This window comes from Cervus canadensis, chromosome 7 (genome assembly GCF_019320065.1).
Source record: "Cervus canadensis isolate Bull #8, Minnesota chromosome 7, ASM1932006v1, whole genome shotgun sequence".
Lineage (NCBI taxonomy): Eukaryota > Metazoa > Chordata > Mammalia > Artiodactyla > Cervidae > Cervus > Cervus canadensis.
Genome location: NC_057392.1, coordinates 17,112,559 through 17,127,719, shown reverse-complemented (window position 1 = coordinate 17,127,719; position 15,161 = coordinate 17,112,559). Strand labels below are relative to the sequence as shown.

The window sequence follows — 15,161 nt, the reverse complement described above, 5'->3', positions numbered from 1 at the left end:
ACTAGGGTTTGGAACTCACTCTGCTTCTTACCTTCCTTTCTACTCTCTAACTTGAGTCTGGTTCCTCCCTACCACTTGCTGAAATGGTTCCATCAGGAACAGTTGGTGACATACTTAGTTCTCAGTGTGGTGACACTTTCCAATCCCTGGTTGACTATTCACATCTGCTTGGTTTCAGCCCCCAGAGCACATCACCTCTTTCAGCTCTGTCCTTCCCCAGAGCTCCAAACCTGTAGATCCAACTGCCTGCCAGACTCTGGATGTTTCCCAAGCCCTTTACACTCAGTGTGGCAACACCAAGCCCTCCTGCTTCCCCAAAAGCTCCCTAGGTCCCTAGCCTGGCGAGTGGCTCTCTAACCAATCAGCCTACTAGACACAGGTGATGATCAGCCTGTTCCCCTCTTTGTCCTTCCTCACAGGACCCTTCTTTTGTTCAGGCATCCACTCCCATTCTCGGCCCTATGCCCAAATCCAGGATTGGCTTGATTTTCTCTAAGGATATGCCATCTCCCTTCCATGTGAAAGTTCCAACCAGTAATAAAGGCAACTAGTCATGGCTTAGGATAAAAGAGACATGCTTTTCCTGGATGCTGTAAATCTGCATGTAACATCTGGAGCTGCACTTTTGGACCACAGGGGAAGCCGGCTCAGGAGGGAGGAGTCAAGAGCATGACAGACGGCAGGGAGGAATCTGTGACTGTGATAATACAGTAAGTCACTGAATCCCCCAGTCTGGAACACTGTTATGGTTTTGCTTATTTAATCTATTTGCTTATTGTTCGTGTTGATCTGGGTTTGTGTAACTCCTAACCAAAACTCTCGTCTCTCACCCACCCAATCCACTGAAGAGTCCTGTCAGCTACCCCCAGCAAAATATGTCCCAGACCCTCCCTCCACTCATTTCCACCCCCACAGCCAGCATCCTAGTCATGCGTTGTCTAGATAACTTTAACATTTTAAAATACTTATGTGGCTGCACCAGGTCTCAGTTGTGGCAGGCGGGATTTTTAGTTGCAGGCTGTGGGATCTGGTTCCCTGACCAGGGATCTAACTCAGTGCCTCTTGAGTTGGGTGCTGGAGTCTTAAACACTGAACCACCAGAGAAGTCTCTCCTAGACAACTTTAAAACCTCTCCTGGGGTGGGAGGGGGGATCGGGATGGGGAATACATGTAAATCCATGGCTAATTCAAGTCAATGTATGACAAAGACCACTACAATATTGCAAAGTAATTAGCCTCCAACTAATAAAAATAATTGAAAAAAATAAAAAATAAATAAAAATAAAAACAATAATCTCAAAAAAAAAAAAAAAAAAAAAAAAAAAAAACACCTCTCCTGGTCTCCTGTGCCTCCTCCCAGCAATCAGACTTCACATCCCAGCCTCTCAGCCCAGCCTCCACTTGGGAGTCCAGATCGATGACTTCAGACCCTCTCAGAGCTCCATCACTGCTCTCACACCCTGGCTGCTGCCTTCCCTAAGCACAACACATTTGCCTCCTTCCTGGACACCAAGCTCGGTCCTGCCTCAGGATCTTTGTGGGAGCTGTTTTCCTCTGTCCAGAGGCTTCTCCCTCAGATGCCCCAGAGTACAGGTCATCTCAACCTTCCCTTCACTCCCTTGGGACCTTCCCGAACGATCCCATGTCCAGCAGCCCCCTTCTGCATGCCTCCAGCACATTCTATATTAGGACATTGCTTCCTTCACCATGGGAAAGAATCTCGTTACTTTCCTTATTGGTATTCCCACTGGAGCAGAAGCCCCAGGAGGACAGGCACTTACCTCTTGTGCCTGTCTATCTCGAGGTCACTCTATCCCTAGGTTGAGGACAGCACCTGGAAAGGGGTAGGCAAACTGTTGCCTCTTATCCATTCTTTCTCAGTTCCCCTCAGAACCTTCTCTGTCACCACCATTTCTGCCCTACATTACACTTGTAATTCTAAAATTCCTGCAAGCACGTCCTGACCAGCCTGAATCAATGCATGATTTTCCAAAGTGGGTCACGTGGACCCTGGGTAGCGTGGTGGTGAGAATACTTTTGTGAATGTATACAAAAGTCCTGTGGGTTCTTGGGGAATTTTAAGACATTTGTGTGTTCACGTGATCATCTGACATTCTGCATCACCCAGCATAGATTCCCACTTTTGACCAAGCATTACCTATTTTTGTGCCTGTTTGGGGTGTGTGTTTATATTTGGCATCAAGTGCGACCAGCTTTCCACAGTTTATGGGTAATAATAAAACTGTAGAAACGATTTTAATTCGTAAATAGTGTATATCACATGAAACCCAAGTCATACCACAGAAGGCCAAATGAAGGATGGCTTGTCAATTACACACACAAGGTGCCAGAACAATCTCTGCAGAGATCATACGGGCCAAATACCATATGCATGCAGCAATTTGCTTTTAGCAAAACTCATTCTTGTTAATGTTACTGGTTTAAATTTTACTGGTTTTGTAGAGATTTGGGGAGACTCAAAACTTAGTTCTAGCTTTATAGTTACCTAAAACCGCTAAGTGTTAAACATTTCAACCTTAAGTTTGTAAAGGCATAAGTGGACTTTATAATAGCAATCATTTCAGCCAGGGGCTTACTGGAGCTTGAAAGCACATTTGTTTTATACAGTATGCACATGATGTGTATATACATGTTTATTCATTGCAACATCCTTTGTGGGAACAAAACACTGGGCACAATTTGTAAAGTTCAGTCAATGCAGAATTTGGTTTTACAATCTTTGGTACAAGGATTTCCCTGGCTATCCACTGGTTAAGTCTCTGAGCTTCCAATGCAGGGGGCAAGGGTTATCCCTGGTTGGGGAACTAAGATCCCATATGCCGTGTGGCATGGCCAAAAAAAAATAATAAACATTTGGTACATCTATACGGTGCACTTCAATGCAGCAAGAAAAAGGAGGAATCTTAACAAGTACTCATAGGAAACAAACTCCATTAACTGAAAAACACAAGGTGCCAAACTGAAAAATAAGAAGTGTATAGTATATATACACTTATATTTAAATAAAGCCTTCTGGAAGGATCCACAAGCAGCAGCACTGGCTCCTCCTCGAGACAGCCAGACCTCTGGGGGAAGAGAAGCAGAATGGAGACTTCTCTGGGAAGCATTTTGCTCTTACGGAATTTTGAGCCACATAATTATTTCTTCCAAAAATAAACAAATATAACAAGTGGCATCTATAATTACGTATGCTTACATACAGGCAGGTCAAACTAGAATGCCTTCAGAGGCTTGGTAGAAGACAGAGGTGAGGAAAATCACCAGGGCTGGGACCCTGACACACTACAAAAAGGAAGCCTCCTTCCAAGTCAGAAGGTCAAGTGCACTGAGGAATCACACACAGAGGAGAGCAGGAGAAGTTGAAGAGCCCTATTAGTAGGTGAAATTACCAGATTTTGGAATGTTACCAAAAAAAAAGTTTTACAGGCTTCACTGCTGACGTCTCTCCAGAAATACACATGCACAGCTCAATGAATATTCACAAAACAAACACAACAGTACAAGTAACATACAGGTCAAGAAATACAAGACTGTGGAGAAGGAAATGGCAACCCACTCCAGTATTCTTGCCTGGAAAATTCCATGGACAGAGGAACCTGGCAGGCTACAGTCCATAGGGTCGCAAAGAGTCGGCCACAACTGAGCACATCAACACATACTGTAATCTTAAATGGTTGTTTCCTGTTATATTCTTACCAGAAGAGTTTGGGACTTCCAGTTCTTCCATATCCTTGCCAGTATGTTTAGTCTTTTTAAACTTTTGACGTTTTAAATAAATGTGTAGCATTAAAAAAATAAATAAATACAACATGGGACTTCCCTGATTGTCCAGTGGTTAAGACTCCAAGCCTCCACTGCATGGGACCCGGGTTCAATTCCTGGTCATGGAACTAATATCCCACATGCCACTTGGCCAAAAATTAAAAAACTAAGTTGAGCCAAGATACAAAAATACTAAAAAACCTTTTTTTAAATAGAAGATGGCCAGCTCCCTGAAGCCCTCCATTGCTCTCTCCCAGTCACTAGCACCCACCCACCTCAATTACTGTCCTGACTTAGACACACTGGATTTGTTTTGCCTGCCTTTCTGTACTGTATGAACAGGATCACACAGTACTGTGTCTGGCTTGCCTCTCAGTATTGTGCTTGGCCTCATCTTGGGTGGAGTTGCAGACAGCCATTTCTCATTGCTCATACTTTCCCACTTATCCATTCTCTTGTTGGTGGGCATCCAAGTTGCTGCCAGTTGGGTTTATAAAATAGTTCAGTTATGAATATTCTATTTCATGTCTTCTTGTGAACAGATGTAAGCTTTTTTTTTTTTTTTGGTATGTTTTTGGAGTGGAGTTACTGAGTCACAGAGTATCTGTTTACTTTTTTAAAAAAATACTAAGGGTTTTCCTACTGTGTTCCAGTTGCTTCACATCCTTGTCTTGGCAACTTTAAGAAAACATCACAAGTAAAGCAAACACCTGCGGGCCACCCGTCTGTCACCTCTGGCCCGGTGCATCGTCAGTTCTCACAGGAGAAAGACCTTCATGAGGCTGAGCTCTCAGCATGTCATTCCCGTAAGACCTTGTGGGATTCCCTAGTGGTCCCGTGGTTAGGAATCCTGAGCTCTCACTGCTAAGGGCCCAGGTTCAGTCCGTGGTCAGGGAACTAAAATCCCACAAATGGACAGCAGGGGGAAAAAAGAAAAAACAAACCTTGCAATGTCTCCCACTCTAACAACCAGATCACTTAGCCTAGCAACCAGTGCCCTCTCCAGGATGCCCTTCTCTTTTCTGCCTCTTTTCACTAATCTTCCCTTCCTACTGTCAGTGTGTCCATCCATGCCACTCTAAGGGTTCTGCACTGCTGTCTCATTCTGCTAAGAACCTATGCCTTGGGATGTTCTGTCCCTTTTAGTGGCTTCCTCTTCCACTTAGTAATTCAGGCCAATTTGTGCATTAATACTTTTCTCTCCACTGAAGTACCACCCACATTCTTGGAATTAAGTCCCTCTAACCTAGGGATTATCACAACCACTGGCAGAGGGTAGGGGTTCAGCACATGTTTGTGCCACAAACTGGGAGGCTCTCTGATGCTATTCTTTAGAATAAATATTTATTTGTGTGCACCAGGTCTTAGCTGCAGCACGTAGGATCTAGTTCCCTGACACGGAACTGAATTGGGGCCCGATGCACTGGGAACAGGAGTGTTAGCCACTGGACCACCAGAAATCCCAATGCTATTATTTTTTAATGTATATAGATAGGAGCGGGTGGTGGGGGGTGGGTAAACAATCTGTGAGGGAAAAGAATATTAAAAAGATTACATATGTGTGTGTGTGTATAATTGAATCACTATTCTATACCCCTGAAATGAACACAACATTGTAAATCAAATATATTTCAATTCTGAAAGAATTATTAATTGAATATCTAAGGTTCTGGGGATGAAGTGCTGTGACGATTAACAGGGTTCCTACCCTTATGGAACTCCCACTCTTGTGAGGGAGACAGGCAGCAAATAACTAAACACATAAAGCAATTATAGAATGTGATCAGTCATAAAACAAATACTGCAAAGTGACGTGGAAGGAACTGAAAAGGGGGAGATTACATTAAAGAGGGACAGGACTGCCAGAGTAGATCTCAAGAAGAAAAAATTAGGGTTCTTGTCCAAAAGAAGAAAAAGGTAAATTTTCATTTTTCCCTACTCCCCCAACTGTTCTCACAGGCAACCAATCGCACCACCTCTCTGGGCATTTTGCTGAAATATACAACGAACATATAATTTTATACTCAGCATAGTCAGTCAACAGATGTGGCAAGAACTGGAGATTGGGAGGTGCAATCCTAAACTGACAGGTCAGGAATGGTCTCAATGAGATGGTGACATTTGCGGCAAGACCCACAGGAGGTGAGGAAGAGATGGCACTGGTCTGAGGAAGCGCAGGAAGCGTTCCAGGCAGAGTGAACAGCAGGTGACAAGGCCTGAAGCAGTGACGCCCAGACTACTTGAGGCTGGGAATGAGAACCAAGGGGAAAAACCTTTTGAAGTGGGCCCACGGGCAGAGGACCATATAAGCCACTCTAAGAACTTAAAAGCCTTTTTTTTTGGCCAAGCCAGGAGGCATCTGGGAATGTTAGTTCCCAGTGCAGGCATGTGTGCTCGGTGGCGTCCAACTCTTTGGGACCCTATAGACTATAGCTCACCAGGCTCCTCTGTCCATGGGATTCTCCACGCAAGAATACTGGAGTGGGTTACCATTTCCTCTTCCCCACTCAGGGAAGGAATCTCCACCTCCTGAAGTGGCAGGCATGATTCTTTACCCCTGCACCATTTGGGAAACCCCTTAGTTTCCGGACCAAGAATCAAACCCACACGCCCTGCAGTGGAATCCCAGAGTCTTAATCACTGGACCGCAAGGGCAGTCCAAGACTTTCTTGAATGAGATGGGAAGGCAGTGGTTATTGATCAGGAGTTGGAGTCTGACTAGTGGTTTCGAAAATTCACTTCTACAAAGAACAGCCTCATTCTTTCGCAGTAGCTCATTCTTCCACTATGTGAAAGTGTCATGGTTTATCTGGAGCTCTCCAGTGGTGGCCTTTCGGTCTGTTTTCAGTCTGTTTCTTCCTCTCCATGAATTTCAATTAACAATGTTCTGATTAAAAACTTCTTCTGCAGTAACTCAAGTGGTCCTTACAAGCAAAATTTTCTTATTCAGTAAAGAAACTGGGTAACGTGCTCTCACTGGTTCCCAGCTCAGACTCCCAGCGTTAAGTTCTTTTTTCCACCTCAGAAAGGTAGTTGGGTCAGGAAGTGGTTAAAAAACAAGCAAGAACTGGGTGGGCGTTCTTGCCCTTTCACTTCAGTACAGGAGAGGATCGGCCGGCCAAGGGATCTGAGAGTGGGTCCACGCGTCCTCGGCTTGGTGGGTGTCGGGACTCAGGCGCCCACTGAGCTCCTGAGACGAACCGCCAGCACCCCCAGCCCCTCAAGGAACGGACGACTTTTTAAAAAAGCTATACGAAAAGACCAGACCAGGGGAATCCGGTTGCGAATCCAGCGCCGTCGCAAAGATCCGCGCCTGCGCAGTGGCGCCCCGCGCGGACTTTTCCTTCCCACGACCTTCTATCCCGCGCCTGCGCATTAAGACCTGCTCCCCGCAGGCCAGCAAGACTGTAAATCTAGTTAGATAGCTTTTCTTACCGACTGAGGTGGGGAAAATTGGTTCGTAGTTAAACCCGTTGTCTCTCCCTTCCCATTCTGTGAACTATAAACCTTCCAACCCAACTGCCCCTACAGAGAAGGGACTCTATCCTCGGGGTTTCCCTGGCGCTGGCTGGCGACCAGGTAACCCGGAGGGTTGTGGGTGGGCGCACCAGGAGACCACGTGGCGGGCGTCCGCCAATCAGCACGCAGACCGCACTTTGCGGCTCGGCTTCAAACAAACTACCGTGAGGCGAGAGCGGCCTGTGGGGCCCCGCCCCCTCGCCTGGGTCTGGGGCCCCGCGAGACGGCGGACGGGTGGGGGCGCCGAGAGCGGGGGCGGGGCGCAGTGGTCGAGTGACGGCCGGCCTCACCTATTCGGGGTGCGGGCCGCGGAGCGGTGGACCCCGCAGCCAATGGGCGGGGGCTAGGGCGGGGGGCGGCCCGGCCGGAGGGGAGGGGGAGCCCGGGGCCGGGGGACGCGGGGGGAGGAGGGGGCGGGCTCCCAATCCGGTTCCATCCGGTTCTCCCACCACCCCCGCCGCGGGTCCCAGCAGCTCGGGCGGCGGGAGGAGCAGCAGCGGTCAGGCTACTCAGCTTCGCGAAGGCTCTCGGCGCGCCGCGGCCCTCAGGCACCCGGCTCTCGCCCGCCCCGCCGCCACGATGCCCAAGAGGAAGGTGAGCAGTGGCCGCGTCCCGCACACGCCCACTCCGCCGCGCGGCCGTCCCCAGAGCCCCGCGAGGCCCAGGTCCGCCGCTTCCTCTGCAGCGCTGGGCCGGGGAGGCGGCCGGACTTGCGGCGGGCGGGAGGGCTGGCGCACGGCGGCCTCGGTGCTGCGTTCTAGAACGTTCGGCAGCCCGAGGAGCCGGATGCGAGATTCGAACACGGCGGCGGGAAGCCGCTGACGTCACGCGGACGGGCATTGTTCTTGCGCGCGGACGAGCCCGGGGCGCGCGGGCACTTTTGTTCACGGGCTGTGCCCACTCGCCCTCTCCTTTCTCCCGCAGGTCAGCTCCGCCGAGGGGGCGGCGAAGGAGGAGGTAAGACCCCGCTCCGCTCCCGGGGGTGGGCTAGGTTTCCTCCGCACCGTGCATTCCTTGCTCATTTTTCTTTTTTCTCCCAAAGCCCAAGAGGAGATCGGCGAGGTTGTCAGCAGTAAGTAAAGCGAGCCCCCTAACCTTTCTTTTCCGCGGGTTCGAACCTAGGGAAGAAGCTCAGTGTTACCTTTGTTTTTCAGAAACCGGCTCCTGCAAAAGTGGAAACGAAGCCAAAAAAGGCGGCGGGAAAGGTAGGTTTCAGACTCAGCCTTTAGAGATCATGGTGTCTTTGAATTGTTGGAGGTCTCTAACGGTCACTGCTGGCCCCGCAGGTCTTAACTTTGAGACTCGGCAAATCAACCACAGTTTAGTGTCACAGTCTCCTGAAAAGTTGTCGGAGGGTTATTTTATTTACCACGAGTTTTATGTTGTAATAATTTCAGTAAACAGTGCCTTTTGTCAGTTCAGTGGCTCACTGGCGTCCGATTCTGCGACCCCATGGACTGCAGCATGCCAGACTTCCATGTCCGTCACCAACTGCCTTTTTTAGTATGAGTAAAATTCAGTGAATGTGGTCGTCATCCTGGCTTACGGGAATATAATATCACATTAGTGCTGCTCCAGAATTTGGGAAATTTAAGACGACTGAAAATACTGAAGAATAACTTTCACTCACCACGGAAATCCATTCTTTGTGTTGTGTATGTTATAGTTAATGGTTCCCTGTTGGTGGTTTTCTGTTGCATGCTTGGCCTTCCTTTTCTGAGTATCAGAAAAGCTAGGACTGAGGCCAGGAGATGGGGACTGTGTAAGTTTTTGCCTGTGAGGTTCGCAAGGCAAGGTAAGGGGTCATACCTTACGTGCAGGGGGAGATAAAAAATTATGTTCTCTGAGAACATTCCTCTTCTAAGATTATTTTGTATAGTTTATGTGAAAGTTCTCTAAATTATTTTATCCTGACATTCTTTCAGATGATCGTAAATAGTGTTGCTCTGGAATAGATTCCTGATTGCTTTATTCACATGGCGAGTGTTTGGGTAGTTGGAGATTTGTATTTTGAAAACCTAAGTTGGAACAGCAAAATATGTGTACATCATTTGTGACTCTTTGGATCTAGCATTGATACCACCCTCTAAAGCTCTTATTTGTTCTACAGGGGAAATTCATGGTGTGATTAACTTCTGTTAACTCAAAACTTAGGTCAAAGTTTGCTTTTAGAAGCCTCCTCTCCCCTCAATCTTCATTGTCATCTCCCCTTTCCTAAGAGTATAGGTGAAAGCTAAATACTGAATAATACCGAAAAATTTTCCCATGTCTTTATTTAAACATTCTACAGAGCTGAGTATAAAAATTTCAGAGTTTTTCCAATAGAAAGTTCTGTTTTGTGATCTTTTTAAAGTGGATTTAAAGAAGGTATAGGTGTAGTAGGCCCACTTGGAATTTCTCAGACCTGAAAATGAAGAATTCCATACGAAAACTCAGTAAAGAGAAACTTCATGAATGCAGGGAAAATAGTGTATCTTGTTGGAAAATATCTGCATGTAAAGTATGCTATTACTACTCGTCTTTTATTATTTATTATTTCAATAAACCAATTGGCTAAAATGCTATGCCTGTTTTCTCTTACATCTTTTTTATTCACCTGTCTCTGTTTTGATCTGTCCTAAAAGTTTGGGTTTTGTTTTGTTTTTTTAATGAAAACAGTTCAGGGATTTCCCCGGTGGTGAATTTGGTATGCCTCTTGAGTTCTCAATGCAGGGGACCCAAGATCGATCCCTGGTCAGGGAAGTGAAATTCCACACGATGCAGTGCGGCCAAAAGGAAAAAAGTCAAATTTTACTTTCAGTTGTGTTTGGGGCCATTGGATTTAATTAACATTTTTCTTCCCTTTCAGAGGCCAACAGGTAAGTTTTTATGTGTTCCTTGAGAAACAAACCTGCCTGCTCAGTTTGCTAAAGGAAAAGTGATGGCAAAAGAGAGTTTTTTTTTCTCTTTAATTTTAATAAAGTAGTATTGTCTTTGTAATTGATCCACTTTAAAGCCTTAAACAGAAAGTAAAGCTTTGGTATATTGATTACCATGCTAAAGACATGTAGACTTATTTTGTTTCATCTGGTTTTCCAGCTGTTAGTAGTTAAAACTGATATTTCAGTCTAGGTTGTTAATCCATTTAAGGTTTTATATTTTTATGTTTCTCTGACCGGTTATGATTTTAATGAGAAATTTAAAGCAATCAGATTGTTAAACAATTATTTTTAAATGCAGAAAGTATTGTGATACTTCATGGTGTGTCTGTATGTAGCAGTGTTGCCCCAAATATGCTTTTAGATAATCTATTGTTTATTCTAAAGATACTCAGTTGCTAGTGGTTGACTTGCTGTCATGTATGGAATGCCATTATTGGCACAGAATCCATTCCACTGATCCCCCGCCCCCTTAGCATTAAAGTTGTCAGGTCTTTTGTATATTTGTGGCTGTTTAATGCAAGTATTGGTCAGTATTATGCAACTCACTGGTGACTTTACTTAATTTGGCTGTTAACTACGTTCTCTACTTAACAGGAAATAAATATTTGTTAGATTTCTCTTTCCCCATTGGTGGATGGTATCCAGAAATACTGTTGTATATTATTTTAAACTGGCATAACCTTTGAAGGTCTTTTATCATCATATACCTGTGTGTTTTCAGATACTTCATACACCTAAATGAAATGATAAACTCAAAGTTGATCTTTTTAGCTGTTGATATATATCAAGGGACTAACTGTAGCAGGATAGTCAATCTGACCTTACAATATGGTGCTTTTCTCAGGTGAATCCTCGGGACAGTGGTTATTTGACAATTTGATTGTTGTTCCCACTTAAAAGTTTGGGGGTGGGTAGGGTTACAGGGGCAGGGAGAGAGCCCTCCAACCATTCCTCAGTTCCTCTGTTCTCTCCTGTGGAACTTCAGAGAATAGTGGAGAAGGGGAGTTGCTGAAGCTTTAGATGTAATTGTCTTGAGTCTGGTGAGGCTTGGTATGCAGGTGCTGTTAGGACCTCAGCATGTTATGTGGTCCTGTTTCTTGGGGGCTGACCTTGAAGTGTGTCCTGTAACTCAGACTGACAAGCAGCAGCACTAACATTGCAGCTATGGTGGGGACAATTTCCAGCAAGTCAGAAAATGTCGGCAAGTGCAGAGTTGATACTTAAATATACTCTTACTCTTATCACAGGATAAATCTTCAGACAAAAAAGTGCAAACAAAAGGGAAAAGAGGAGCAAAGGGAAAACAGGCGGAAGTGGCCAACCAAGAGACTAAAGAAGACTTGCCTGCAGAAAATGGAGAGACTAAAAACGAGGAGGTCAGGAGTGTGTGATTAATTTTGACTCTGAACAGTGGATAATGCAGCAGATAAAACAGTCTTTATAATATTGAACAAAGTTTGTATTCTGCTCCAAGTGGGCAGAATATTTTTTATGAATTTAGATCATATTTTAAATTTTACCTGTAAATGGGTTGTTTTTTTTTTACTGTAAATAAGAAATCGTACACTAAGATTTCATTTACTAAATGATATTTCTTTATATAACATAGGGATTTTGTTTAAACATTCTAGTCTTTTTTTTATCCAAATTGCCGTGTATAGATCTGTTAATAATCTTGTTAGTTTGTTTTTTTATATAAATTTATTTTTTAATTGAAGGATAATTGCTTTACAGAATTTTGTTTTCTGTCAAACCTCAACATGAATCAACCATAGATATACATACATCCCCTTTGTTAGTTTCTAATATTCTGGATGTTCGTTTTAAAAATTTTTTAATCCATTCCCTTATTTTTCACATTTTTCTCCTTTTTACATAATGAAGTCTTACTTTAAAGTAGCCACTTGTCTAGATTTAGGTAGTAACTTCGATCAATTAAAAGGGTTGATGTCCTCAATCTATGCTTTTAAGCTCTGAAAAAAAGATTTTACCTATAAAAATAAGTGGGTTTCAAGGTTGTGGTAAATAACTAATACATTTATAAGGGGAGAATGTCACCTTCTAATCCCTTTTATCAAACTATAGTTGATTCTCATTATCTGTGATGGTTGTATTCTATAAGGTTGCTCCAAGTACTGGATAGTTGCATGTAGTGGAAATACAGGGTTAGATTCTCAAAATACACTCATTGCAACATTTCCATCAACAGATCAAACCATAACCTTAAGTGTGTGTGTGCTTAGTCACTTCAGTCATGTCCATCTCTTTGCGACCCCATGGACTGTACCCTCCCAGGCTCCTCTGTCCATGGGATTCTCCAGGCAAGAATACTGGAGTGGGTTGCCATGTCCTTCTCCAGGGGATCTTCCTGACCCGGGATCAAACCTGAGTCTCCTGCATCTTCTGCCTTGCCAGGTGGCTTCTTTACCATTGAACCACCAGGGAAGCCCCCAGCCTTATTTGTATTCCTGCTTAATACGTGTTTTTGAGAAGTCATACAGAACGCAGGGCCAAGAGAAGCAGCACTGTAACTTGTGCTTCAGTGAAGCTGTCCGTTGTCGGTTTTCTCCACATAGCACACCACAACCTTGTTGCACATGGTCTTGGATAACACTAGACTTGTCTGGTCAACATTTTCTCCACCATGAGGACAAAAAAAAATGATACATGTGGCACTAAATAGACTGTGAAATAGATGCTTGCTTACAGTGTTAGAGCTGAAACAAGAAGGGTTAGCTGAGACTGCTTGTCAGGTGACTCATGGTTTTTACTGCTGTGTATTTGCACAAGACCATGGAAATGCCATCAGTATTGATTTGGGTTTACAAATAACTTTTAGTGAGTTGGTGAATTCACCGGTACAGAATCTACAAATATTGAGGATTGAATGTATTTTTAAGATTTAACAGTAGAGTGAGGAAAGCTTACATTATAATAAATGCTAAATATTGGTGACTTCATAGCAATGACGCAGGAGTCAAATGTTTGATCACTTTTTTTCATTTGATTGCAGAGCCCAGCCTCTGATGAAGCAGAAGAGAAAGAAGCCAAGTCTGATTAATAACCACACACTCAGTCCTGTCAGTGGTCCCTGTTTCCCTTCTTGTACAATCCAGAGGAATATTTTTATCAACTATTTTGTAAATGCAAGTTTTTTAGTAGCTCTAGAAACATTTTTAAAAAGGAGGGAATCCCACCTCATCCCATTTTTTAAGTGTAAATGCTTTTTTTTAAGAGGTGAAATCATTTGCTGGTTGTTTATTTTTTGGTACAACCAGAAAATAGTGGGATATTGGATATAGGAGGCTTTGATTGTCTTGGGTGTCAGCTTAACATTCCATAGATGGGGGGTAGCTTTTATATCCTATAATACAAAAGCATACTAAATGGCAGTTTGGAGTCAGTTGTGCATTTAATGTCTTGAACACTTTAAATTACTTCTCTTCCCATTTTGTTTTGGTAGAATTATTTCCTACAGCAAACCACTTTTTGATCTTGGCTCTCCTGGTCAGAATTTTGTGCACTATACTATAACATCTTTGGTCGTGGTAGTCCAGTTTTCCTAGTAACTTGGTTAATGTGCTGTGAACGATTGACAGTTTGGGTATGTAGTGTATATGATATTAAATTGTGAATCAGTGGGACTTATGATGTAACAACATATCAATATTTGAAGATATTGGTACTTGATATCCTGTTAAGGAAAGTTGCTCCAAATTTTAAGCTGGAAAGTCACTGGAATAACTGTTAAGAATCACAACTACATGATATTTTAGATTTCTGGTACGTATGTGAAGAATTGTGTACAAATTGAAATGTCTGTGTAGTGATCCTCAAAACAACCAATAAAATCTCAGTTATAAAAGAATTCCTTGAAATGCATGTATTAAGTTCTGGTTTAAATTTTATATATATATTTATTTTTGGCTCAGTGACTTAGAGGATCTTCATTCCCCCTCAGCAGTGAAAGCCTGAAATGTCTGGACCCTTGGACTTCAAGGGAGTTCCCTAGATTTTAAAGAATTGTCACATTTGTTCTTACAATCTTACTAAAATTTTGGAAGACTGAAATGCTTCCTTTTTTCTATAATACTTCTACAGTGTACCTTGCAGACATTTTTGTGACTAAATTGGCCTATTGGGAAATGAGCCACTTGTCCTCTGAAGCAAAATAAATACATGATTACTTTTCTTAAAAAGTAAGCTTTAAATACTGAGTAAGCTAGAACTATGTATGTGTTTGCATATTTTCAAGACTTGTTTTCATGTGTATTGTCCTGTTTTCCTATCTAAATAGTCTTCAGAGATAATACTGGACACCTGGGCTGATTTGGTAACTGCAGAAGTGGGGCCAAAGATAGCACTTTGCAAGGGTCAGCACTGAAGAGGGAGAAGCCATGGAAGAGAGTTTAAAGCTCTCTACACTTGATGTTATGTCACATGTGGATTTGATGAGTAGGATGCAAGAGTGCTTTAGAAACGAGTCCTACAGGGCCATAGGACTCTGTGAAGGCCGTGTGCCATTTGAATGGCCCATAAGATCAGAGTTCACAGGAAGTGGCAAAATGTGGCATCTTAAAAAGTGAAACTACAGAAAAAAATGCAGAGGACGTTGATTTGGGTTGATCTGGTACCCAAAAGAGGGCTTTGACAACCCTTGGAGAATGGGAAGATTCTTGATCCTGACACCAATAAAACTGTTGGTTGTTCAGTCACGTCTGATTCTGGGACCCCATGGACTGTAGCCCGACAGGTTCCTCTGTCCATGGAGTGTTATAGGCAAAAATACTGGAGTGGATAAGCCATTCCCTTTTTCAGACAGTTTGTAAGTTTCGATAGAATAAGTCAGAGTGTGCATATGCAAATTTAAAGGAGCTGAAACATTTTGCTGTGTGAATGGCTACTTCATGCAGTTTTTGGGTACCAGAATTTCTAGCA

At 43.7% G+C, this 15,161-nt stretch overlaps 1 protein-coding gene across 2 annotated transcripts; it reads left to right on the top strand.

The window, feature by feature from the left end:
• Positions 1 to 7,487: 7,487 nt before the first annotated feature.
• HMGN1 (high mobility group nucleosome binding domain 1) lies at positions 7,488 to 14,091 on the top strand. Of its 2 annotated transcripts, none has more exons than XM_043474443.1 (7): positions 7,488 to 7,601; positions 7,773 to 7,896; positions 8,227 to 8,259; positions 8,345 to 8,374; positions 8,457 to 8,507; positions 11,471 to 11,599; positions 13,237 to 14,091. In XM_043474443.1, exons 2-7 carry the CDS (start codon positions 7,882 to 7,884, stop codon positions 13,282 to 13,284), a joined length of 306 nt encoding a protein of 101 aa, XP_043330378.1. In that variant the 5' UTR covers positions 7,488 to 7,601; positions 7,773 to 7,881; the 3' UTR covers positions 13,285 to 14,091. The 2 variants fall into 2 exon arrangements, with proteins under 2 accessions (XP_043330378.1, XP_043330377.1); XM_043474442.1 differs by having other exon boundaries at positions 7,493 to 7,601; positions 7,776 to 7,896.
• Positions 14,092 to 15,161: the final 1,070 nt, after the last annotated feature.